At 46.3% G+C, this 24860-nt stretch overlaps 1 protein-coding gene across 6 annotated transcripts in view; it reads left to right on the top strand.

Annotated features, from left to right (window-relative positions):
- Positions 1 to 18331: 18331 nt before the first annotated feature.
- The window catches only part of DEPTOR (DEP domain containing MTOR interacting protein), a 108469-nt gene continuing 101940 nt past the window's right edge, over positions 18332 to 24860 (top strand). For 3 of the 6 annotated variants that reach the window (XR_012655389.1, XR_012655391.1, XR_012655390.1), the window contains exons 1-2: positions 18332 to 18800; positions 19363 to 19458. Coding sequence is in view for 2 of the 6 variants with exons in the window: in XM_032777226.2 (XP_032633117.1) it covers positions 19373 to 19458 (86 nt within the window). In the remaining 4 variants the exon portion in view is untranslated. The remainder of the gene's footprint in view (positions 18801 to 19362; positions 19459 to 24860) is intronic. The other 3 variants (XR_012655392.1, XM_032777228.2, XM_032777226.2) reach the window with 2 other exon arrangements.

Genomic DNA, 24860 nt, shown 5'->3' on the forward strand with positions numbered 1-24860 from the left:
TCCACAGGGAACTGGTATTCAATGGGACCAGATTAAGGAATCTGGAATCTTTTCCCCTAGTTCCCATGTTCCAGAGAAACAAGAGACCACTCTCCTTCTGCAAGCAGAGGCCCATCCCTCATCTTGAGATCAACAGGTGGCAGCCCCTCTCCCATTGAAACTGACAGGGCAGCAGCAGAAGGATCTCCTTTACCATCCAGGAGTGACAACAGGGGTTTCCACTCCCCCTTGGAGAGGCTGTGGTGGCACAGGGTGGCTCAATACTTACCCCAGTAGCTGGGGTTTATCTCCACAGGTTCATGAGTTCACTGTGCATACTTCATTCTACTGCCACACTTTACTGGGGTGATGTTAAAGGCCCCTAAAGCAGTAGGGCAGGAGTTAACACCCCCGTAGAAGTAAATGGGGTAGTTTGGTGCCCTCAGTGCTACTGGTTTGGTTGTGTTCAGACTGAGGCTGAGGTCGCTGCATTGGTTATATTTGTTTCATGTTTTCAAGTTTTTCTTCATATCATAACCGTGAGGGCTAGAAATGTACGCCGTGTCTACATGGAAAGGTTGCACCAGTCTAAATCCCTTTTTAAAATGAGATAGTTAAAGTGGCACAAACTTCTGTGTACACGCTCGTTTTAGATTGACTGGTTTGTTTTGGTTTAATTTAAACCCAATCCCAACCAATTTAAGCTACATCAACTAAAGCCACTTTTAGAAATGTGTTCACACAGGGGTTGCCCAGATTTACAACATTGGCTTAAATTCACACATTAGGTTATGCTGATGCAATCAGTGATGGATTACTTCGCAGGCCAGCTGGGCCCATGCCCAGAAGCCCCGTCCAAATTGGGGGCCCCGGAGTACCAGTGCTCTGACCATACCCCCTGCTTGTCTACACTAAACAGTTCTGTCGACAAAAGATAGCTTTCATCAACAAAACAGTGGAGGTGTACACATTAAAATGCTCCTCTCAACGATGTAACTCCGCTGCTTTGTAAAACCACCTTGACGAGCGGCACAGAGCTTTTTGTGACATAGAGTGTAGACACCTTTAGTCTCTAAGATGCAACAAAGACTCCTCGCCAGGAGCGGTGCCAGGGTTTTTGGCGCCCTAGGCGGGGGTCCTTCTGCACTCCCGGTCTTTGGTGGCAATTCTCCGGTGGCGGGGGGGTCCTTCCGCGCTCCCAGTCTTCGGGGCACTTCGGCAGGGGGTCCCGGAGCGAGTGAAGGACCTGCCGCAGCATTGCCTCCGACAACCCAGAGCGCAGAAGGACACCCCCCCCCCACGCCGCCAAATTGCCGCCAAGGGTGGCAAATGCTACCCTCCCAAATCTTGGTGCCCTAGGCGACCACCTAGGTTGCGTAAATGGAAGCCCTGGCCCTGCTCCTCGCTGTTTTTGCTGATACAGACTAACACAGCTACCACTCTGAAACCTATCACTTTTTTATGTCACTTTAATTGGCCTCCAGGAGGTATCCCACAATGCCCATCATGACCACTCTGGTCAGCAGTTTGAACTTTGCTGCCCTGAAGGTAAACAGGTATGCACCCTTTCCCCATTAAAAGGCCTGGGAATTTTTCAAATTCCTCTTCCTGTTTGCTCGGCATGCGCAGTTCACACAGCATCTTCCCAGCTGACCATGCCGGTTTTACACAGCAGACTATCTCCTGCATGGAGCACACCAGAGCAGTTGGACCTACTAAGTATTTGGGGAGAGGAGCTCTGCAACTGCAGCTTCGCACCAGCCACAGGTATTTTGAATCCTAAGGGCTGATTGCTAGTGGCATGCAGGAGAAGGGGAACGAAGGGGACACACAGCAGTGTCATGCTAAAATCAAGGAGCTGAAGCAGGCATACCAGAAGGCAAGGGAGGCCAATTGCCATTCTGATGTGATGCTGAAGACTTGCCATTTCTATAAGGAGCTGCATGCCATCCTAGGCAGCAACCCTACCTCCACTGCCAAGAGCCCTATGGAAACTTCGGGGGGGACTGGAGCCAGCAGCAAGCGGACTCAACCCAGATAAGGAAGTGGCGGAAGAGGAGGTTGAATTGGAGGATGGTGTGGAACACACAGCAGGGTCGTCCGGTGGTATGGCAAGTCAAGATCTTTCCACTCCAGAGGGGTTTAACCAGCCCCCACACCCCAGCTGTGGCGCACAGGAGCAGGAGATGAGTGCCCTGGTAAGTTGTTTTTGCTTTGACCCTGCATGGTGAGAGGAAATTGAGCTCTCATGTACTTTGTTATATGGTAGAGTAGGGATAAGGGACAGAAATAAACAACAGTGCCTGTCCATCTACGCAGTGGGGCCATGGCGGAATTTTTTTAATATACACAGTGATATCATGGGAATCCTCCATAGAGGTCTCTAGGAAATTTTCCTGTAGGTATTTTTCAATCCTCTGCCGAAAGTTCTTTGGGAGAGCTGCTTGTTTCTCCCTGCACTGTAGGAAAGTTTGCTGCGACACCAGGCAATTATTTCTGCAGGAACCAGAGCAGCACACAGGTGAACAGCATACCCTTGCATCCTGGGTTACCTTTAGGAGTGAGATATGGGATTTGATTACCCTAGCCTAGGGATCGGCAACCTTTGGCATGTGGCCTGCCAGGGTAAGCCCCCTGGCGGGCCGGGCCGGGCCGGTTTGTTTGTTCACAGGTTCAGCCGATTGGCCTTGGTTTGCTGCTCCAGGCTGCAGGAAGCGCCGTGGGCCGCAGGATGCGCTGACTGCCGCTTCCCGCAGCCCCCATCATAGCCCCCTGACTTACGGGACATTGGTTAGATTTAAAATTTTAATGTATATTCTTACTTTGTTACTAACTCTTGAATACAACAATTGAAACAATTGTAGAAAAATAATTAGATTTTTCTATCACTTCTTGTAGTTCACTAAGCTTGGAATAGATCATTTACCTTTGGAAAGATGCTACTAGGGCAAGGCCCTGTGAGTTTGTACTGTGCCTGCCTGGGGCTCTTGAGTGTTACCGCTCTACAAATAATAGACTGGAAACTAATTTTAAACAGGAGTGAAACAGACACTTTCAAGTAACTTTCACAGTATTGCCAATCCCAGATTCTCAAAAATCATGAGATTGTGTAAAAATAATAGATTTGGTGTTCTTATTTGCCTTATGCTTTTTGAGCCACAAGAGCTAGAAACTTCATTTTTCTTTAAAAATGAAGGCTGAAATCAGTACATATCCACTTGACTCCAGGAGCTGGGATGTTAAGGAAAACAATCCTTATCATGAGACTCATGACAAAATCATTAGAGTTGGCAACACTAGCCTTTAAATCAGAGGTGGGCAAACTACTGCCCGTGGGCCACATCCAGCCCACGGGACCGTCCTGGGCCAGGTAGCTAGGCCTTAGCCCCTCCCCTGCTGTCCCTCCTCCTCCACAGCCTCAGCTCACTCACTCCACCACTAGTGCAATGATCTCCTGGGGCTGTGAGCTCCTGGGGCAGCGCTGCTGCAGAGCCCGGCCTGATCTGATATCTGTGCTGCGTGGTGGCAGCGATAGTGGCGGTGGCAGCATGCCCGACTCCAGCCGGCGGCGTGGCTGTAGCGCAGCCAACCACCGCTGCTCCAGGCAGCGTGGTAAGGGGGCAGGGAGCGGGGCGGGGGGGGGATGTTGGATAGAGGGCAGAGGAGTTTGGGGTGGTGGTCGGGGTGTGTGTGGATAGGGATCGGGGTGGTCAGGGGGGAACGGGGTTGAATAGGGGAAGTAATCCCAGGGGGGCAGTCAGGAAGGGGAGGGGGTTGGATGGGGCAGAGGGGATCCGGGGGCAGTTGGGGACAGGGAGCAGGGTGTGTGGATGGGGCAGGAGTCCTGGGGGTAATAATTGTATGACCTCTTGTAGGACACCACCTCTCCCCCCATCCCCCCGCCCAATGGCAGCTGCTACTGTTACAACTCTTCCCCTCCAACTTCCAAGTCATTGAACCTTTTAAAATATCATTAATAGTAATAAACAGACTTAGTAAAAATGCTTGTTTGCAATGTTGTATTAACATATGTATACATCATATAAAAATCCTAATTATACAATGAATTTCAAGTATTCTGTTCACTGTTGATTTTTGTAGATTTGACTGAATGTGTGCTTCTCTGATATACTAATTTGTAAATTTTAGATGTTATAACACATGATCTATTAAAATGAAGATTAAAAAATGAGTAAAGTATCATATGAGAAGAGTCTTGACAAGTGGATGACACAGCTAAAATGAAAGTATATTTCCAATTCCATAATCTAAATGCAGGACCCTTGTGGCAACACATCATAGGGTGACAAAATACCTGTAAAACAGCACATTCTTTTAAAGCTGCATTGGTGCCACTATTGTCAGCTTCAGTCTCAACAGTGACTCAAGCATATTTTTTTGGAGTGGAGGTAACTTGGTAATCTGAATTAGTTAATCACAAATCACTGAACAAGTATCAATAACGTTTACTTTGTCTAAAATAACAGCTTGAAGAAAGTGTAATCTCATTTGGCTCTTCTCCCCAACCACTGTTCATAACACTAAACACATTCCACTGGACTGTTTGTTGTCAACACAAAGCACAGCCTACTCTGTGTTGTGATACATCTTGAACCAACATTTCATAGTTAAGAAAAAAATGTTTTGACTGACAAAAAGAAAAACAAGGACAGTTCAGGCAGCTAGTAGGTCTCGGGGGACAGAATCATTGTCATAAACTAGGATACACAGTCTTTTTTCCTATCATGTGTGTGTGGTAAGCCCTCTTCCATCAGTTGCCCTATTTGCTGAGGAAACAATGCACTGGATAGCCTGCAATTGTGAACTGTGTTGTACTATATCAGTGATTTTCAACCTTTTCTCATTTGAAGACCTCTACAAAATTTGAAATGGAGATGCGGACCCCTTTGACATAGCCTGCGGACCCCTTTGACATAGCTTGCAATGAAGGGTGATACTAAAAAAATAACAGAGAGAAGGATTGATCAGATCCTTTTTACAGGAAAAGGCATAACACAATGCAGTACCAATCTTGTTTTGTAGGCTTGTTCTATTAAATTCCTGTCAGTCTGTAGCTCCCCAGTAAACTTCTAACTGGGCTATGAGACCAGGAAGCGCTGGCCAAACACTCCTTGTTGCAAGTTGTTCTCAGAACAGAAAAGATACAATGAAATAGGAAATTTTATTCAGATAAGAAACTCCAGTCTTCTCTAGCCTCTATTACTCCGTGTGACCCAAGCAATTAGCCAGTTCAGTATCTTGCAGCTTGTTTCCTTTAGGAGGAGTCTAGGAAAAAATGATGATTAGGACCCTACCAAACTCATGGTTATAGGCCATGAAAAATGTATCATGGATAGTGAAATCTGGTCTCTCACCTTGAAATCTAGTCATTTGGGTGCTTTAATCCAATACTATACAGATTTCATGGGGGAGACCAATGTTTTTCAAATTGAGGGCTCTGACCCAAAAGGGAGTTGCAGGGGGGTTGCAAGGTTATTTTAGGGAGGCTATGGTATTGCGTCTCTTACTTCTGCACTGCCTTCTGGGTGGCCAGAGTGTAGTGGCTGTGGCTGGAGATGGTGGCTATTGGCCAGGTGCATAGCTCTGACAGTGGCACCCCGCCAGCAGCAATGCAGAAGTAAGGGTGGCAGTACTATACCATATCATGCAATCCTTACTTCTGCGCTGGTGCTGGCATGGCTCTGCCTTCAGAGCTGGGCTCCTGGCCTGCAGCAATTCAACTACCCAGCTCTGAAGGCAGTGCCACCAGCAGCAGCAGTGCAGAAATAAGAGTAGTAATACCACAACCCCCACCCCACAATAACTTTGAGAACCCCCCCCACACACACACACAACTCCTTTTTGGATCAGGACCCCTAAAATTACAATACCGTGACATTTCAGATTTAAATAGATGAATTAATGAAATTTTAAAATTTTAAAATCTTATGACTGTGAAATTGACAAAAATGGACTGAATTTGGTAGGGCCCTTATTGATGATGGAGTCAGGTATTTCTCTGATGCAATCCTATTTATTTACAAAGAATGTAAAAAGTCATGTTTCTCTGAATGCACTAGGAATCAATCAACGGAAGGAAGTGTCGTTGCTCAATATTCCAAGCCTCTTTTGCCAGCCAGCCCGCACTCTATCCCAAAAGTGGTCAGTCCTAGCGTCATGCTACAAGTGTGATTCTGGCTGTCTTTGGCTTCTGCCTGCCTTTTCTGTCTGCTTCTGTTGTGTTCTCTTCTTGCTGCCTGTGTGTGTGCACACAGTTCCACCAAAAACAATACGCAGCCCTCTGTGTTTCCATTCAGCCCTCCAGTGAAACCCCTCTGTCCACATAGCTCAGTTCTTAACTAGCTTTGCGTGTGCCCAGTGTTTTGTGTGGTCGCTCCTGTGTTTCAGCTATCTTCTTCCAAAAGGAGCTTATTTGCTTCTTACATTTATCCTGAATGAAGAGTGGCTCTTAAGCCCATTAGCATCAGTGAGGTTTCACTGAACTAATGTAATGCTTCCATGTTTCTTAAAGATTCCTCTCATAAAAGAACCTGTAGCCTCACTTACCAACATCCTTCCCCCGACCCCATTTTGAACATCAGATAACAAATCTCTAATTTATATTTCCCTTCCTAGGTGGCTTCCAAAAATAACTACATGGTGGCAAACTGATTTAACACGTACCTAGTAAAAACAATTTATTGGGCAAATTTTTTTTTTAAAAAGCAACTCAGTGAATTGGGGCAAAAGCTCACCTAATATAAGTGCTCACTTGTGTTTAACGTAAATAACCCCAAAGTTCTACTACTTGCCGGTGGCTTAAAGCCTATTAGCCCGCCCTCTCCCACCCCAGCTGTTTGAATTTCCCTCTGGGGCAGATCTATTCTTCTGCTGGCCTCGTGGCAGACAGGTTCCAATCTAAAAGACAGCTCCTAATTATGCCCCTTTTCTCCTACCCATCATTCAACAAGATGACTTTGGATCATGGGAGTGCAAATACAAGTAACCCCTCTCTTTAAGTAGATTGCACATACTTGTTTAAACACTTGTGATAACAAATTGTATGCATGCTGCTGCTAAGAGCATTTTTTATATTTAGCACTTTAAATTATGCACAGTGATGTATCCCAGGGGCCTCTTGAAAAAAAGATACCTCATAAAATAAGGATGTTTTATAAGGCTACAACATCAGTTACCAACCTTAAACATATAATAGCAACAACAGGAAGGGATGAAATTGTAATTTTTGTGGTAAAGGATTGGCTATGACCAGTTATTCTGATCCTAAACTACCTTTTGACCAAATAAACAGCTGGACATTTATAACTGTTTTGCCCACCCAGACCTGGACACAAAGTTGCACAGTAGGCCAAAAAGAATAGACAGTGGTGGATATTGTCTTAATAGCATTGACTGACCCCTTTCGTTCTGAGGGTATGTGTACACATGGAGCTGGGGGTGTGATTCCCACTTTCCATGGAAATAGTTACACTAGTTCAATGAGCTAGTGTGCTAAAAATAGTAGTGTAGTCAGGGTAGCAGGGGCAGCACTGAATAACCAGCAGTGACATGGACTAGCCATGCCTAGTATAAACCCTCCTGAGCCCTGGGGGTATGCACTTCACACAGACGTGCTACCATGGCTACACATGAGTATGTGCAAGTGAGCTCAGAATTACGCTTGGAACTAGGAGTAACCAAAGAGTTAGTAACCTCTCCCCACAACCTTGGGCTGAAGTGGAGACAAAATTTACATCTGCAAGACTATGCTGTACCACCAGATGCCGCTAGCAACTAGTGATATTTTCATGTCTAGCATACTATTCAGCCTCTAGATGTCTCTGTGCTGTATAGCTTTAAAGACAGGGAATGGTCCCTGTTTGGTAAATTAGGGAGACAAAGCTGAAACTCTAGCTTTGTGGAGTGCTGTTTGCTTATGGCTGCAGCTTTCAGTTTTCTTTAATAAAAGAGCTGGACTGTGATTTCAAATATCATGGCAGCAGCTGCTTGACTGGCATCCCACCAAACTCCCTGCTCCTCAAAAACCATAATTGTGTATCCAGATTGAACAAGTCATAACAGATTGAACATAGTCACTATCAGATAAACATAGTCAGAGAAAGACACATCTGGGGCAATTATACAAAATCCTCAAATATTCTAAGTAGGGCCCTACCAAATTCACAGTCCATTTTGGTCAATTTCACAGTCATAGGATTTTAAAAATCATAAATTTCATGATTTCAGATATTTAAACCTGAAATTTCACAGTGTTGTAACTGTAGCAGGCTTTGACCCAAAAGGGTGTTGTGTGGAAGTGGTCGCAAGGTTATTGTAGGGGGATCTTAGTATTGCCACTGTGATGTTGCACCCCATAATGCTTTATAGAAATATGCTTATGAGTGTAAATATGACATAACTGGAATATGTTTTATGCTAGATATGCCATGTAACATATCTTTGCAAAGGTTATGTGCTTCTGCATGTATTCATCCTATTTGTATTCATGTATCATTTTTGTATTCAAAGTTATATGTACTTGTTTGATTTTAAGTAGCCTCAGTGAAGCATTTAGCCAGCTTCTTGAGAAAAGACTATTCTCAGTAAGTGCCCAATCAAGAAACACTTAGTCTGACAATAGACTTTGATAGATGCCAATCCACCTCTGAGCTTTCCTGGGAACATTCCTATAGAGAACTAAGTCATGCATGGACATGTGACTTGCCCAAGTGACTCCAAAACCTCATCTTGTAGCTGGGATTCTACACAGGGGGAGGAAGAGGTGTCCACCCACAAGAGAGAAACCATATAAAGTCCTGGGACACCCCTCCATTTTGTCTTCAGCAAACTCAAGAGAGAGCCCCTCCACCCCCAAAGGATACCTGAGGGTATGGCTACACTCGCAGCCGTACAGCACTGCCGCGGGAGCGCTCCCGCGGCAGCGCTTTGAAGTGTGAGTGTGGTCGCAGTGGCAGCGCTGGGAGAGAGCTCTCCCAGCGCTGCTCGTACTCCACCTCCCCGTGGGGATTAGCTTGCAGCACTGGGAGCCGCGCTCCCAGCACTGAGGCACTGTTTACACTGGCGCTTTGCAGCGCTGTAACTTGCTGCACTCAGGGATGTTTTTTCACACCCCTGAGCGAGGAAGTTGCAGCGCTGTAAAGCGCCAGTGTAGCCAAGGCCTCAAAGAAACTGGAACAAAGGGCAGTAACCACAGGGATGTGACTGATTGCTGGACCCAGTCTAGAAGGAGAATAATCTGTAAAAGAAGCTTATTGGAACATCTCTGAGGGTGAGATTTACCTGCATTTAGTTTCCTACTGTATTAGGCTTAGACTTGCATGTTTTATTTTATTTTGCTTGGTACCTTACTTCATTCTGTCTGTTATTACTTGGAACCACTTAAATACTCCTTTTTATATTTAATAAAATCACTTTTTACTTATGAATTAACCCAGAGCAAGTAATTAATTCCAGGGGGAGCAAACGGCTGTGCATATCTCTCTATCAGTGTTATAGAGGGCAAACAATTCATGAGTTTACCCCGTATAAACTCTATACAGAGTTGATTTATTTGGGGTTTGGATCCCATTGGAAAATGGGTATCTGGGTGCTGGAGACAGGAGCACTTCTTAAGCTGTTTTCAGTTAAGCCTGCAGCTTTTGAGGGACGTGATTCAGACCTGGGTTTGTGTTTGTAGCAGGCTAGCGTGTCTGGCACAACCAGGCAAGGTACTGAAGTCCCAAGCTGGCAGGGAAAACAGGCTCAGAGGTACTCTCAGCACATCAGGTGGCAGTCCCAAGGTGGTTTCTGGGACCCAATCCATCACAGCCTTGCTGTAGCAGGGCAGCCACCCCGCTCTGTCTCAGAAAGGATTAAAAGCCAGCCCTTGGAGAGGGCTGGGGCTGAGAGCCAATCAGAGAAGGCTGGGCCCTATTAAAGGGCTGCAGAGCCAGAAGACTGCCAGTCTCTCTTCAACCTTGGAGAGGGAAAGATTGGCTGCCTTCAAGCTGAAGGGGGTACCTTGGACACAGCAGTGCTGGGAAGAGCAGGAAGAGCTAAGGAGCTCCAGCCTGGTGAACTCCCAGGCTGAGGCTTTGCTTCCAAGACCTGAAGAGGTACTGGGGCTGTGGGGAAGCAGCCAAGGAAGGAAGAGACAACTAGTTCAACCCTCTTGTTGCTGATCAGTGGCCACTTCAGATTGCAGTTTGCCCCTGAGGTATGGGGCTAAATGAAGACTGGCATTAGGTCATTGAGGCAAGGTGGGATTAGGGGATTGAGGTTCCCCTGGGGAGGAAAGGACCCCTGAGTGTGGAGGTACTGCTTCAGGGCAGTACCCCAAAGAAGGGGCACCACGGGCCAGGGCCCTGGGACATGAGGCCTACACTGATGCCAGTGGTAAGACCAGTAGTGACAGCAGGAGAGACAGACGCCAGCCAGCAGAAAGCGCTCTGGAGCTGGAAGAGCTAATTCGTGAGGTAACCAGCAGGAAGTCCCATGGCAGTGAGTGCACGCCTTGCTACGCACCCTTACTTCTCGGCTGCTGCTGGAGGTGGTGCTGCCTTCAAAGCTGGGCAGCAAGAGAGCAGCAGCTGCTGGCTAGGAGCCTAGCTCTGAAGGCAGCAGCCTGCCAACAGCAGCTCAGAAGTAAGGGTGGCATAGCAGGGTATCACCTTCCTTACTTCCATGCTGCTGCTGGCAGGGCGCTGCTTCAGAGCTGGGTTCCTAGCCAACAGCCACTGGTCTCCAGCCACCCAGTTCTGAAGGGAGTGCAGAAGTAACGGTAGCAATACTGTGACCCCCCTACAATAATATTGTGACCCCCCCCCACACACACAGGTGGATTAGGGTTTCCTGGGGCAGTGGCATGGAGCAAATGGGGGGCCCACCCCACCCCTTCTGCCTGTGGCCCTGACCCCATTCACTCCTTCTGCTTGTGCCTCCACCCACAGTCCCACCCCTTTCTGCCCTTTCCCCAGGGTCTGTTCCTGTTTCTCCCAGAGTCCCCCACATTCCATCCCCACTACCCCTTTTGCTCCTTTCTGCCTCCCCCCAACTATGGGCTCAAGACCAGAGAAGCTTCGTCAGCACACCACAGCTCCAGGGCCACAGCAGGGAGTAAGAGCTTCTCCAGTCCCAGGGCAGCAGTGGGAGTCTGGGTGATGGGACTTCCCCGTTACCTCCCATGCTTCTGTGGGGGACCAGGGTTGGGGCCCTGAGGCTTCTCTCACTCAGTACTTCTTCCAGAGAGCAGGTTGGGCACGAGGGCTTGCTCTGGTGGAGATGGGGTTGGGGGTCACTGGGGAGGGGATGGAGCTGCCCCCATCTAGCTGGCTTCTGCTGGAGAGGGGGTCTGGGGCCATGGCGAGAGGGAGTGTTTCCCCATTCCATGGCTGCAGATGGGGTTGGGGGCCACTGAGAAAGGGGTGGGGCTTCCTGCATTCTGCAGCTGTTGCCAGGAATGGAGGCCACTCGGGGGGGGCTTCCACAGCCCCCCCACTGCTGCCACAGAGCTGGGTTGGAGCACAGGGGCTTCCCCTACCCTGGCAGCTGGGGCCCCTTGGCCTATGCCCCATCCACCCAGTGGCTAATCCGCCCCTGCAAAATCCTTTTGGGTCGGGACCTCCAGTTTGAGAAACATTGGTCTTCCCCGTGAAATCTGTATAGTATAGGGTAAAGTACGCAAGACGACATTTCACAAGGGAGACCAGATTTTATGGTCTGTGATGTGTTTTTCAGAACTGTGAATTTGGTAGGGCCCTAGTTCTAAGGCATCTCCCCCATATTTGGCAGACTGCTTTCTGATGTCTCTGTTGATTTCCTTGACTTTCTGGATTTGGGAGATCATTTAATGCAAGGTGGTATGAAGACGTGAGTGGAAGAAACAAGGTGCATAATTGGCAGAGCAAACGGAGAATGGAAACGTTTGAACACAGTTGTTGAAGGCAAGGCTGAGTAGTATTTAAACTTGGTCTATGGATAAGGGGAGTCCAGTGAAATGCTTCAAAGAGCAAAGTAACCATCTTATAAACAGTCCAGGAATATGTGGCTGCTACATTTTGCATGGACAGAGGGGTAAAAATGTGAGTATCAGGAAAACTAGTGGTGAGGAGATCATAGTAGTCAAGATAATTGGTATGGCAGGGACTAGCATGTCACTCATCAATATGGGAAGAAGGATAGAGTTTGTTTTGTAATAATATGTCAGATACCAGCAGTCACTTCAGAAAATGTCCGCAAAACATGATTTTTACATGATGTATTATGGCTAAGCCACATTATTAATTAGAATTTACTCTAAGGTTAGAACAGGTTTCTATAATGCTGCTTCGTAAAGAATTCCTTTACCTTGATCAGTGAATATGTACTGGATCAACCAAATTGGTTAGTTTTTGCACACTTAAAGGTGTAGCTTTCTTCTTCATTGGAAAAGCCTTCTATCTACTTTGCAGAGCAGTCAATAGCAGTTAAATCATATTTATAGCATATTCAGTTTTAAGAAGTCTCTATCAGGTTTATCTGCACTAAACCATTATTTTTTCTACCCTATTAATAGATTAACTGTCAGGAAAATGTGCATAATCTAATTAATGATATTCACAACAATATAACACTGTGAAGCATGCAATCATGTTAATATGAAAATAGCATGTAATCAGCTGACAATCTGCCTCTAAAAGTTCAAGAGCATCAGTATAAAACATACACATACACAGATATACACTCTGTATCTCTGTCCTGCAATTTTGGATCCACGTGTCGTCATGCATCTGATGAAGTGGCTATTCACCCATGAAAGCTCATGCTCCAAAACATCTGTTAGTCCATAAGGTGCCACAGGATTTTTTGCTGCTTGTGTAGTATTTTGCCACTTTTCTGAAATTTATCACCACTTGCAGACTCTGAGAAAATTAAGTATCATATAATACTAATTAATAATATAAAAAGAAGTACCTGTCTTGCTTATATACATAATTGTCTGTTTTATGGATAGACACTCATTGCTACACAGCTAAGGATCAAACTATCTTTCCTGTCAAAGCTCTATTTCAATCAGAGCTCAGATATTACCATGGTGAGGGGTGAAGTGTAAGAATTTAAATAACAAGGACCTCAATTCTAACTTTGCAAAAGGATAACAAATCAGCACAAGATTTAAACTGTCATCTGCTATTGATGAACTTGCAAAGAACTTTGATCTTAAAGTATATTTTAGAGATAGGGAAGTTTAAAACGAGCCAGTTTCTCGGGTTGAAAGTTTCCTAACTTTTCCTGTGGTTTGTCACATGTCTAAAACAGCTTGGCCTAAAAACCTGATCTGTTCCATTCTTTTAATCACATAAGCACTGATGTGTCTGACTAGTTTGGACTTGTTTAGTGGGAAAACTATATTGTCTTAACAATATTTTGAAGGTTATAACAAATGAACACCAATAAATGCAATCTGAACATGGGAAAAAGTATGAAATGAGGAGGGGAGAGTTGACAATACTTGGCCAGACCCCTGGAACTTGAAAAATTAGCCAGCTATGAGACAATGATAGGTGACTGTATTCTTTGCAAATAAGCGTGTGTGTGTGTGTGTGTGTGTGTGTTGGATTTTTTTTATATCGGTGCTAAAATAAAAGTAAAGCTGAAAAGTTACAAATTTGGTTTATATTTTTCTGTCTCCCTCGAGGAGGGAGGATCCAGGTATTTTAAAATCTGAAGTTGACATAATGCTTGCTCTTGTGGAAAAAGAGGAGAGAAAAAACTAAAATGGTTTTAAAATTCCTCAACCCTATTTATCTGATGCCTTTTCTCTCTAAAGAGCTCCCCCATCCTTTCCATTAAATAATAAAGGCCTTAATGGTTTGTTCTGTCATTGTCCTGATGTACCTCTAGTCATCCACTCAGGGGAAAGAGAAACAATATTATGTGACTCACATAGCAGAAATGACATATACATGAATATTTGTATCCATCATTTTGTGAGAAAGTCACAGACTAATAAATGTTTGCAAAACAGTATTCCTTGAACAATATTTTAAAAAAGTATCAGAGGGGTAGCCGTGTTAGTCTGAATCTGTAAAAGCAGCAGAGAATCCTGTGGCACCTTATAGACTAACAGACGTTTTGGATCATGAGCTTTCGTGGGTGAATACCCACTTCATGTACATTCATCTGATGAAGTGGGTATTCACCCACGAAAGCTCATGATCCAAAACGTCTGTTAGTCTATAAGGTGCCACTCATTTAAAAAAAGTTGCTTTACTTATCACACCACTCCCATCTGTTGCACTTTCTGCCACAGTGCCACTCAGGGATCTCCACTTGTTCTATCTATGTGCCTGGAACATGTCTTCCTCATTCTGAGCTTTCCCCAAGACTGATTGTACGTATGCCCACTCACGCCAACCCCTAGAGCTGATGGTGAAAGTAAGAAAGAGTGCAAAGCAGTATCCGGTACTGCCTGTGTGAAAATAACCCCCTCCTTTGATAGGTGATACTCAAGTTCTTAATCACAAAGTTTGATTCTTAGTGTTCTGAGCTTCTTGTTTGCAGGATGAAGCTAGTTAATTAATCCCAGAGTCACATTTTACCTGCTTAAACATTTACCCTTTTAGAATGTTGAGGAAATTATACAAATGCATAATGTTGGAATATATATTTAGTGGGATGCATTCTAACATGATATCCTCAGATTTTCCCATCCATGCAGTAATGTTCTATATATAGTGTAAGAATTTACACATATGTAACAAGTGAAAAATTGGATGTCAGGTGTACACACACAAAAATCCAACTATGTAATCTTTAGATAATTCTGAACAGAAAATGACATTCTCCTAGATTTCTAAATTTAAAAACAAAAAGTCAGCCAAATACACATCTTACACAGAAATGCTCTGTAATTTAGAATAAGAAACATTCTTTTGAAATATGTTCTAGCTCAACCACACTATATGGCTGTGATGCAGGAATTACTGAGTGAAATTCTTTATGCAGGAGGTCAAACTAGATGATCAAAATGGTTTATTATGGCCTGGAATTCTATGAATTTATAAAAATGTAAGAAACCAAAATATATATTGCCCAGTTCGTCCTCCCAAAGTGGGCTGGAATAAAAAGGAATATCATGTAACTAAAGAGCATTCAGGTGATATTTGCATAGAATATTTATATATGAAGCACTGTCAGGCTTCAGTGGTGAAATTCCCAAAGTCATGTCTCCCTCTGGGGCCTGGACACTACCGGGTGAGTGTAGGCTTGCCAGCCGTCCAGTTTTCGATGGTAGCTGTTAAAAGTCCAGTTGGTGACTCAGCGGGCCTAAGGCAGGCTCTCTGCCTGCCCTGGCTCTGCACAGCAACCTGGAAGTGATTGGCATGTCCGGCCCCTAGGCATAGGGGTGAACAGGGAAGCTCCCAATATCAAGTGGAGTGCCCCAAGGGTCATTCCTGGGGCTGCTTTTGTTCAAGATCTTCATTAATGATCTGGAGGATGGCATGGATTGCATCCTCAGCAAGTTTGCAGATGACACTGTAGTAAGATGAGGCCCTGAAATATAAACTCTTGTATCAAAGGCCCAGTCTGAGGCCTGAAGCCTGAACCAAAGTACTTCCAGGCATTGCTAAGCAAAAGCTGGCCTGTGAGCCAGAGGCAAGCCCCACTCACAGAAGCTGGTGAGAAGAGGGTTGTTAGAAGCAGGTGCATCCACACATAAGTGCTAATAAGAGGAACTTGTGCCAAGATGGCATCAGAACTCTCCACAGAGATAATAAAGAACAGGCAGGTGCATCTTAAAGACAGGGTCAAAAGGACAATATGATGGATAGATTTGTTTGAACCGACATGATTAAAGAGAGAGAGAGCCCCCAATGAGTCAAGGGTCTGTACTTCAATATGTCAGTCAGGATGAGTAATCTGCCCTGTAACTGTATAAAAGTAGGTCCCGGAGTGCACATCTTTGTCTGGTCATGGGGGCAGTGGAAAGTCCCTCCACTGACTGAGCCGGTCCTTTGCCAGGGGGCACAAATTCGTAGTATGTCTTGTAGAGTCTACGGGAAACTATTACTGTGCTTCATTTGACAATAAACCTGGCTCGAGTTCCTTCGTACCTTACTAGAGTCTGTGGTCTTTGGGGGTTCTCTCGGGGTTTGCTGTGTCAGCTATCTGTGCAGAGCCGGGGTAGCACACAGAGGGAACATGCACACATCCGACTGTTATCATCATCGAATGAAAGCAGAGTACCACACTGGTAGCCACTGACAACAGACGCTAAACTGGGAGGAGTGGTAGGTACGCTGGAGAGTAGGGATAGCATACAGAGGGACCTAAACAAATTAGAGGATTGGGCCAAAAGAAATCTGATGAGGTTCAACAAGGACAAGTGCCAAGCCCTGTACTTAGGATGGAAGAATCCCATGCACTGCTACAGACTGGGAACCAAATGGCCAGGCAGCAGTTCTGCAGAAAAGGACGTAGGAGTTACAGTGGAAAGAGAAGCTGGATATGAGTCGACAGTGTGCCCTTGTTGCCATGAAGGCTAATGGCATTTGGGGCTGTATAAGTAGGGGCATTGCCAGCAGATCAAGGGATGTGGTCATTCCCCTCTATTAGACATTGGTGAGGCCTCATCTGGAGTACTGTGTCCAGTTTTGGGCCCCACACTACAGGAAGCATGTGGAGAAATTGGAAAGAGACCAGCGGAGGGCAACAAAAATGATTGGGGGGTGGAGCACATTACTTATGAAGTGAGGCAGAGGGAACTGGGTTGTGTAGTCTGCAGAAGAGAACAGTGAGGGGGGATTTGATAGCTGCTTACAACTACCTGAAAGGGAGTTCCAAAGAGGATGGATCTAGACTGTTATCAGTGGTAACAGATGACAGAACAAGAAGAAATGGTCTCAAGTTGCAGTGAGGGAGGTTTAGGTTGGATATTAGGAAAAACTTTTTCACAAGGAGGATGGTGAAGCACTGGAATGAGTTACCTAGCAAGGTGGTGGAATCTCCTTCCTTAGAGGTTTTTAAGGTCAGGCTTGACAAAGCCCTAGCTGAGATGATTTAGTCGGGGGTTGGTCCTGCTTTGAGCAGGGGGTTGGATTAGATGACCTCCTGAAGTTTCTTCCAACCCTGATATTCTATGATTCAGTGTGCTGTCCCCACCTCCAGCGCCGGCTCTGCAGCTCCCATTGGCTGGGAACTACAGCCAGTGGGAACTGTGTGGGTGACACCTGCATGCGTGGGCAGTGCACATAGTGCAGAATCACCTGGCCGTGCCTCCGCTTAGGGGCTGGATATGCCAACTGCTTCTGGGAGCCTGCCTTAGCCCTGCTGCACCACTGACTGGAAGCTGCCTGAGGTAAGCGCTGCCCAGCTGAAGCCCGCACCCCAAACTCCTTGCCCCAGGTCAGAACCCCCCATACCCTAACTCCCTCCCAGATTCCACACCCCCACCTGCACCCCAACCCCCTGCCCCAGGTCAGAACCCCCTCTTGCACCCAAACTCCCTCACAGACCCCAACCCCCTCCCCCAGCCCTGAGCCCCCTCCCAGAGCCTGCACTCCCTTCTGCACTCCAAACCCCTTGGCCCCAGCCAGGAGCTGTCTCCTGCACCCCAAATCCCTCAGCCCTACCCCAGAGCCTGCACCCCCAGCTGGAGCCCTCACCCCCTCCCACACCCCAACCCCCAGCCCAATGAAAGTGAGTGAGGGTGGGAGAGAGCGAGCGACGAAGGGTGGGGAGCTCGAGTAAGTGGGGGTGGGGCCTCAGGGGGCAGGACAAGGGTGTTCCTTTTTGTGCAATTAGAAAGTTGGCAACCCTAGATGAGTGAGGTGAAGGCAGATTCTACAAGATGCGCTATAGGTGCACTTGAAATCTGTTTCCCATTTGGGAATTTTCTGTGGGTTTCTCTGTACCTGTTGGACTTTAGCACCCTCTTTTGACGGGATGCAAAGAACTGGGAGTGGGGAGCTATTTCTGATAAATACCCTACTTAGAGTTTGCCTAACAGGTGACCAGGAATACAAAGTGCTCGAGATTTTAGACCGGAGTGCTCAGAATTTGGACTCCGATGCCTCTTTGCAAATACCCAAGGACAGCTGCCAAGGTACATTCTGTGCAACCTGAGCAGCGCTGTACTTTCTGCCAGGCACCGGCTACTGCAGCACAGACTAGCACAATTCTGCACTCTTGGCTGGGTTTCTTCTTTCTCCATTTCCTTCTGACACTAAAGACCCCTGCACTGAGCAAGGGAAAGAAACACCAGCTGCGGGAGCCTCAGAAGGAAAAGTCTAGGGTGACTTCGGAGGAGGATCACACTGGGAGCTCTGCACTCACTACAAGGGGTCAAGGCAAAATTAGAGGAGGGCTATTTTTTCTGCCCACCCATCCCCCTTATTTTTAATTGCTTTAGAGAAAGAAATACAGGAAGGAAAAACTCTTGTGTGGAGAGCAGGACAGGAACAGCTGGAGTTTTCCTTGCAAGAGGGTGGGGAACAGGGGAGGCTGTTGTGTTAGCTGTATCCTGAGTCCTCAGAACACCTCTCCTCTTGCTCGGCAGCTTGGGCTGCACGCTGCCGTCTCAAAGGTCGCTTGCGATAAACATAGGGCCTCCCCCCTCCGCCCCACAGCCTTGGCTGCTACGGCTTTGGCTGTGACATTCAGTCTTTTCCATGCTGGAGAAGTAGTGGCGAGCAATGTGATAGACAGAGGGGGACGCTGCTGCCTTGGCTGGACCTGCTGCTGCTGCAACCGTGTGTCTCTCTCTCTGGCTGTGAGACAATAAGAAGGAAATTGGTGGGATCTTTCTTTATCTCCACAAGGGAAAGGTGACTTGCACAAAGGTAAGCGAAAGGGAGGCGTGGATCTTCCGTTAGGAACTGGCAGTGGCGCAGTGTACCTTGAAATAAGCAGGCGGGGAAGTCAGGCTCCTCAGAAAGGCTTTTTGCAAAGGGAAGCTGAGCGAAAAGCGTGTTGCCTTTGAGCTGTCAGAAATAAACTGCATGCAGGAATTTAAAAGCTCAGCTCTCTAGTTTGAGAAGCCAGACAAGCAGGCGTGCAGCGATGTGCTGCAAAATAAAAATCAGCCACCCATGCAGCTGGGAAACGCAATCAAACTAACCGATCGATGGGACTTAATTAAAACTGGGCATATCCTACAGGAGACTGGAACTGGACTGAAATGTTCCCTTTAAGATTTGTGCGGTGCGGATTACGGATATGTTTAGTTACTGAATTTGCAGAGAAGGAAGGGGACTTTAATAAGGGTGGGGGAGGGGTTGGGATGTATTCATGTCATTTAATCTAACCTAGTTGTCATTTAACGAGAATATTAACCCAGCCCAGTCATCCAGTGCTGAGAGCTGCAGCCTTCCTTAGCCCTGTTGTGTTGTCTGTCCCCGGCAGGCTGGCAGCGATGGAGGAGGACATGGGCAGCATGCAGCAGAAGGCTGCTGAGCTGGAGCACATGGCTGAGGTCTTGCTCACTGGGGAGCAGTTACGGTAGGAGATGGCTCCTTCGTCCCGCACAAACATTATTACAGACTCTAAAAGGGGAAACTTCTTTGCTCCTGTATTTAAGGAAATTGCTGTTAAATGGACAGGTGTTGTTTTTGTTTTGTTTTTTTACTTCACAGCGGTGTACATTAACTCCATTTAAATCAATGGCTCAAAGTTTGCTCTAGGTTGCACAGGTGCAGTCCTGTAGGGTCTGATTCTGGTCTCCCACTGGTGTAAAGCAGAAGTAACTCCACTGATGTGAGTGATAGAGGAATCAGAACTGCAACCTCTGTGAACTTGTGTGCCTCATCCTCTCTAAACCCACATTATCAGTGCACACACATACCTGTGTCAGACCTGCTAAACCACACATATTTGGGAAATGCACGGGTTTTGTGTGTGCTTCAATTAGATTCTTAAAAACTCCTGCTTTCAGCCTGTCACAGCTGCTCAGCTCTGCTATTTCAGCTCGGAATTGGGCTATATGTGAATAGTATTGCAGGCCTAGAATAATGGGTTATCTAGCATTCCTTGCAATATTTACTGAGACTGCTACAGTCCAGGGGCAGCTTTCTATTCCATTCTGTTTGGGGTCTTCTAATTTGGTCATGGCTGTACTATCTGAGGCCTCGGGGGAAGGTGACAGCAAGTCAGCAAAGAGGTTTTAAAAGGCAAAACCAGAAGAGGAATAATAATTAAAATCAGATTTTAATGGATTTCTGGTCCAGTTTGTCAAATGTGATTGGCACTATAAAAATGATTAAGTTAGACGGATAGAATAAACCTCCATTAAGATCCAGGTTTTTTTAGTCTTTTGGAATAATGCAGAAAGACTTGGGTCTTACACAGTCCTTTTTTTTTAAATTTTGGATCAGTTGACCAAATTCCTGTGCATCACACACAGCAATAAAGAAGAAAATTTGAAAGCTTCCCAATTCTTACTGTTACCATAACTTGTGATTCAGGAAATACAGACGACTGTATGATAGTGGCACAATCAGAAAGACGTAATAGCAGTAGGCCAGAAGTTTTCTTCAGATTTTCAGCAAATAATTTAAAATGCTGATTTAACATTTTCATTCAAAATTTTGAAAACATTGATTGATCCGGGAGCCGTTAAGATGAGAACCAAAATTCCTTGATTTCATCTAAGTTGAAGTCAAGTATTCAGACTAACAGTTATTATTAAGATCAGTTTGTATTTTAAAGTTGTATATCGGTGGCAGTTAAACTAAGAAAATAATTAGTACTAAAGCAGAATGTTTAGGAATCCTCTTCAGTTTTAAGATGCTAGTTCAGAAGACATTTTCATAGCTAGTACTGTAGTTGGTTTTTTAGGTTACTTAAGCTGGCCAGACCCTCAGCTGGTTTAAATTGGTGCAGTTCCAGAGTAAGTGAAGCATTGCTGATTTGCATCAGATGAAGATCTGGCCCATGGGTTTTGGTTCTTATTCTAAACTGGTATGTATACATTTTCTTAGCAATTAGCTTAGGAATCTTAGCTTCAGCTTTTGGGGCCAAGTTTTTAAAGGTACTTAAGTGCTTAAAGAGGCAGATAGGCAATAGGAGTTAGGCCAGGGGTTCTCAAACTGGAGGCCGGGACCCCTCAGGGGTCACGAGGTTATTACATGGGGGTCGCAAGCTATCAGCCTCCACCCCTGATCCCGCTTTGCCTCCAGCATTTATAATGGTGTTAACTATATAAAAAAATGTTCTTAATTTATTGGGAGGGGGATCACACTCAGAGGCTTACTATGTGAAAGGGGTCACCAGTACAAAAGTTTGAGAACCACTGAGTTAGGCTTTCTTGGAAATGCCATTAGGGATCCCTGTGCACCTTTATGCACCTAAATATGTTTAAAAATCTGGCCCCTGGAGACTCGCCTCACCACTGCTGCAGAAGTTGTAGTGGAGTCAGCCACCTCCCAGGCACCCATTATGGCCGGGAATGCTGCTGTGGTGCCCTGCCAATAGGGTTACCAACTTTCTACTCGCACAAACCTGGCCATCCTTCCCCTGCCCCCTACTCACTCCATTCCCCGCTCCCTTTGTCACTTACTCTCCCCACCCTCACTCACTTGCTCATTTTCACTAGGCTGGCTCGGGGCTGGGGTGTGGGAGGGGGCTCCAGGCCGAGGCAGTGGCTTAGGATGCAAGAGCGGTGAGAGGTCCAGCTGGGGGTCTGAGCTCTGGGGTGGGGCCAGGGATGGGGGGGCTTAGGGTGCAGGAGTGGCTCTGGGCTGGGGGGGTGGAGTTGAAGGTACAGGGTGTGGGAAGGGGCTCTGAGTTGGAGCAGGGGTTGGGTGCAGGTGGGGGGAGGGCTCCAGCTGGGGGTGCAGGCTCTGGGGTGGGACTGGGATGAGGGGTTTGGGGTGCAGGAGGGTGTTCTGGGCTGAGATTGATGGGTTTGGATGGAGGGAGAGGGATCAGGTCTGGGGTGCAGGGGTGTGTGTGCAAAGTGGTCCTTCCAGGAGCTTACCCCAGGCAACTCCCAGAAGCAGCGGCAAATTTTCCATCTGGCTGCTGCGCGGAGGCACGGCCAGGTGGGTCTGCATGCTGCCCTGTCTGCAGGCGCTGCTCCCACCACAGCTCCCATTGGCCACAGTTCCTGGCCAATGGGAGCTGCAGGGATGGCTCTTGGGGCAGGGGCAGTGTGCAGAGTACTCTGGCTGCCCCTATGTGTATAAGCTGGAGGGGGGACATGCTGCTTTTTCCCGGGAGCTGTGCGGTACAGAGGATAGCAGGGTGCCAGCCCCGCTTTGCAGCACCACCAACCAGACAGTCAATAGCCTGGTCAGCAGAGCCGCCACAATCCCGTTTCGACCGGGTGTTCCAGTCAGAAACCAGACTTTTGGTCACCCTACCTGTCAATGATTTTCCCCTCAAAGGGCTTCTTAAATAAACACTGCACAGGCTTTTCTTGTCCATTCACCACCATTTCTCAGGGGTCCAAGTTTATTTACATAAATAATGCTCCAAAGTAAACTCAGTCCCAAGACACAGTCCACCAGTTTTACGTTCTTGTTATGTCATTCCTGGGTGTTTCCTGCCTTTTGTGTCTTTAGGGAAATCCCACAATACAGGTCTTTCTACAAAAGCCTGCTCATTCCCAGCATGCTCCAGTTCATGCTGCTATTCCCAGGACTTCCTGCCTGGGGCCTTTCCTGCTTTGGTAGGCCACTCTCAGGCCAAAGCCTCAGGTTTCTGGCTCTGGATTTCAGGCCCCCAGATATCAGTGTCTTCCCTCTAGGAGCCTTTCTGACTTCCTGCAGATTCCTGAATTTCCCTCCTGCTGACTTGGGGTCCTGCAGGAGCCCTGTAGCATCTATATAGCTGGGGCTCATTCTGTAATCAGGGCTAGCTTACTCGCAGGTTCTCCACCCTAGGAGGTAAGCCGTCCTGCTATAGTAATAATATGTTACTTATTTTTACATGATGCTACCAGAGAAAATAAAGACAGTCCGTACCCCTGTAAATCAATGGGGATCCACATGGATGGAAGGATCCACTTTTGTGAATCTGATTGCAGGATTGAGGCCTATGTTTATCTCTGAATTTGTACCCTCCTCTGTCACAAATATTTGTGTCTTATTTTTTCACTATCTAGATCTTCTGGGCAACAGAATAAGTTTGTTAGCTGCACATTTTGTTTCAGAAAATAAGGGCCGCCAGTATATGGTAGCAAACGGGGTGATAGACAAGTTTTGGCCAATGGTATATTTGTGATTTCCTTTTCCTTTCCCATCTAAGAGAAGTATATAAATATTAATGCTAAATAAATAACTTGCCTGATTGCCTCAAAGAGGAAGATATTACAATAAAGGTATTATAGATGTGTATAGAACAGACAAACTGGTGCTAGAAAATTACAATACACACATATTCTGAAGAAACATACTGTAGTCTGTTCTTAGTGATGCTTACAAACATTACATAAGACCTTAGAAGTGATGATTTAGTATCTGGTAATTATGTGGATAAAATGTGTATGAGTAAGTGCTACATACTTCAGGATCAGGAGGTAACGGTGTTAGTCTGTATCTACAAAAACAACAAGGAGTCCGGTGGCACCTTAAAGACTAACAGATTTTTTTGGGCATAAGCTTTAGTGGGTAAAAAACCGCACTTCTTCAGATGCATGGGATACTTCAGGATGACTGCCAATATTCCCTCTAATTTTTCCCATCCATGTGCAGAATGAATTTTGCTATGTGCACTAATATGGAGATGATGCGTGGGAGGGGTGGGGCTGAGAAGGTTGGAGTGTGGAAGGGGCCTCAAGGCTGGGGCAGACGGTTGGGCGGACGAGGGCTCTGGATGGAGGTGCGAGCTTTGGGGTGGGACTGGGGAAAGAGGACTCCCCCCAGCCCTCTTTCCACACAGCAGCACCTGGGCTGGGGCTGCGGGAAGGGCACCTTTCCCTGCCACAGCAGCTCTGGGGCTGGAGGAGTTAAGTGTGTGGCCTTTCATGTCGTACTGTGTGGCAGCACAGGTGTGCACCTTAGCAGGAACTTAGATGGCTGCATACCTCAGGCGTGACAGAATAAAAGGAAAACACAAGAAGGGTATAAGGTTATGCAAAAAAAACCCTATGAATATTAGGTATTTATAATTATATTCTTGGTTTATTTGTAAACCAGAGCAGTGTGTGTGACTTAATTCATGTATTTGAAATAGCTTCATTAAAAATTCTTTGTGGATGTGTAAGGTGATGGTGGGTCATGCCATGTACCTTTATTAGCTATAATACTAAATGTTTAGGACCCAGTAGTCCCTTCTACTTTTAGAAGTAGTGGATATCTAAGTAAATATCTGAAAATTACTGCTGCAAGAACGCATGACCAATGGGAGCATAGCTCCTGAAGAAACCATGATCTCAGTTGGAGGGAGGCCCAGAGGAGCAGTGCAGAGGATCCAGCCTTCTACAGGACTGGGGTTTGGAAGCTGCAAACCTGCTTCCTCACTAGGGTCCCAATGCATCTCCGCGTAGGCAACTATGTGAAGTGTATGTCACCAGATTTCCTAGCAAGATGGGTTTCTCTGGGGGAACGTCTGATAGCCTTTACTAGTTATAGTTTGGACAGTATTGGTCAGATTTAAAGAAATTTAATAATCAGAATACATAGTTGTATTAATATATAATACAATTGAAGTCAATGGGAGTTTTGCCTGAATAAGCAGCAGAGAATCCTGTGGCACCTTATAGCCTAACAGACGTTTTGGAGCGTGAGCTTTCGTGGGTGAATACCCACTTCGTCAGACGCAGGTAATGGAAATTTCCAGGGGTAGGTATATATATGCTAGCAAGCAAGCTAGAGATAACGAGGTTAGTTCAATCAGGGAGGATGAGGCCCTGTTCTAGCAGCTGAGGTGTGAAAACCAAGGGAGGAGAAACTGGTTCTGTA

This window comes from Chelonoidis abingdonii, chromosome 2, assembly GCF_003597395.2.
Source record: "Chelonoidis abingdonii isolate Lonesome George chromosome 2, CheloAbing_2.0, whole genome shotgun sequence".
Taxonomy (NCBI): Eukaryota; Metazoa; Chordata; order Testudines; family Testudinidae; genus Chelonoidis; species Chelonoidis abingdonii.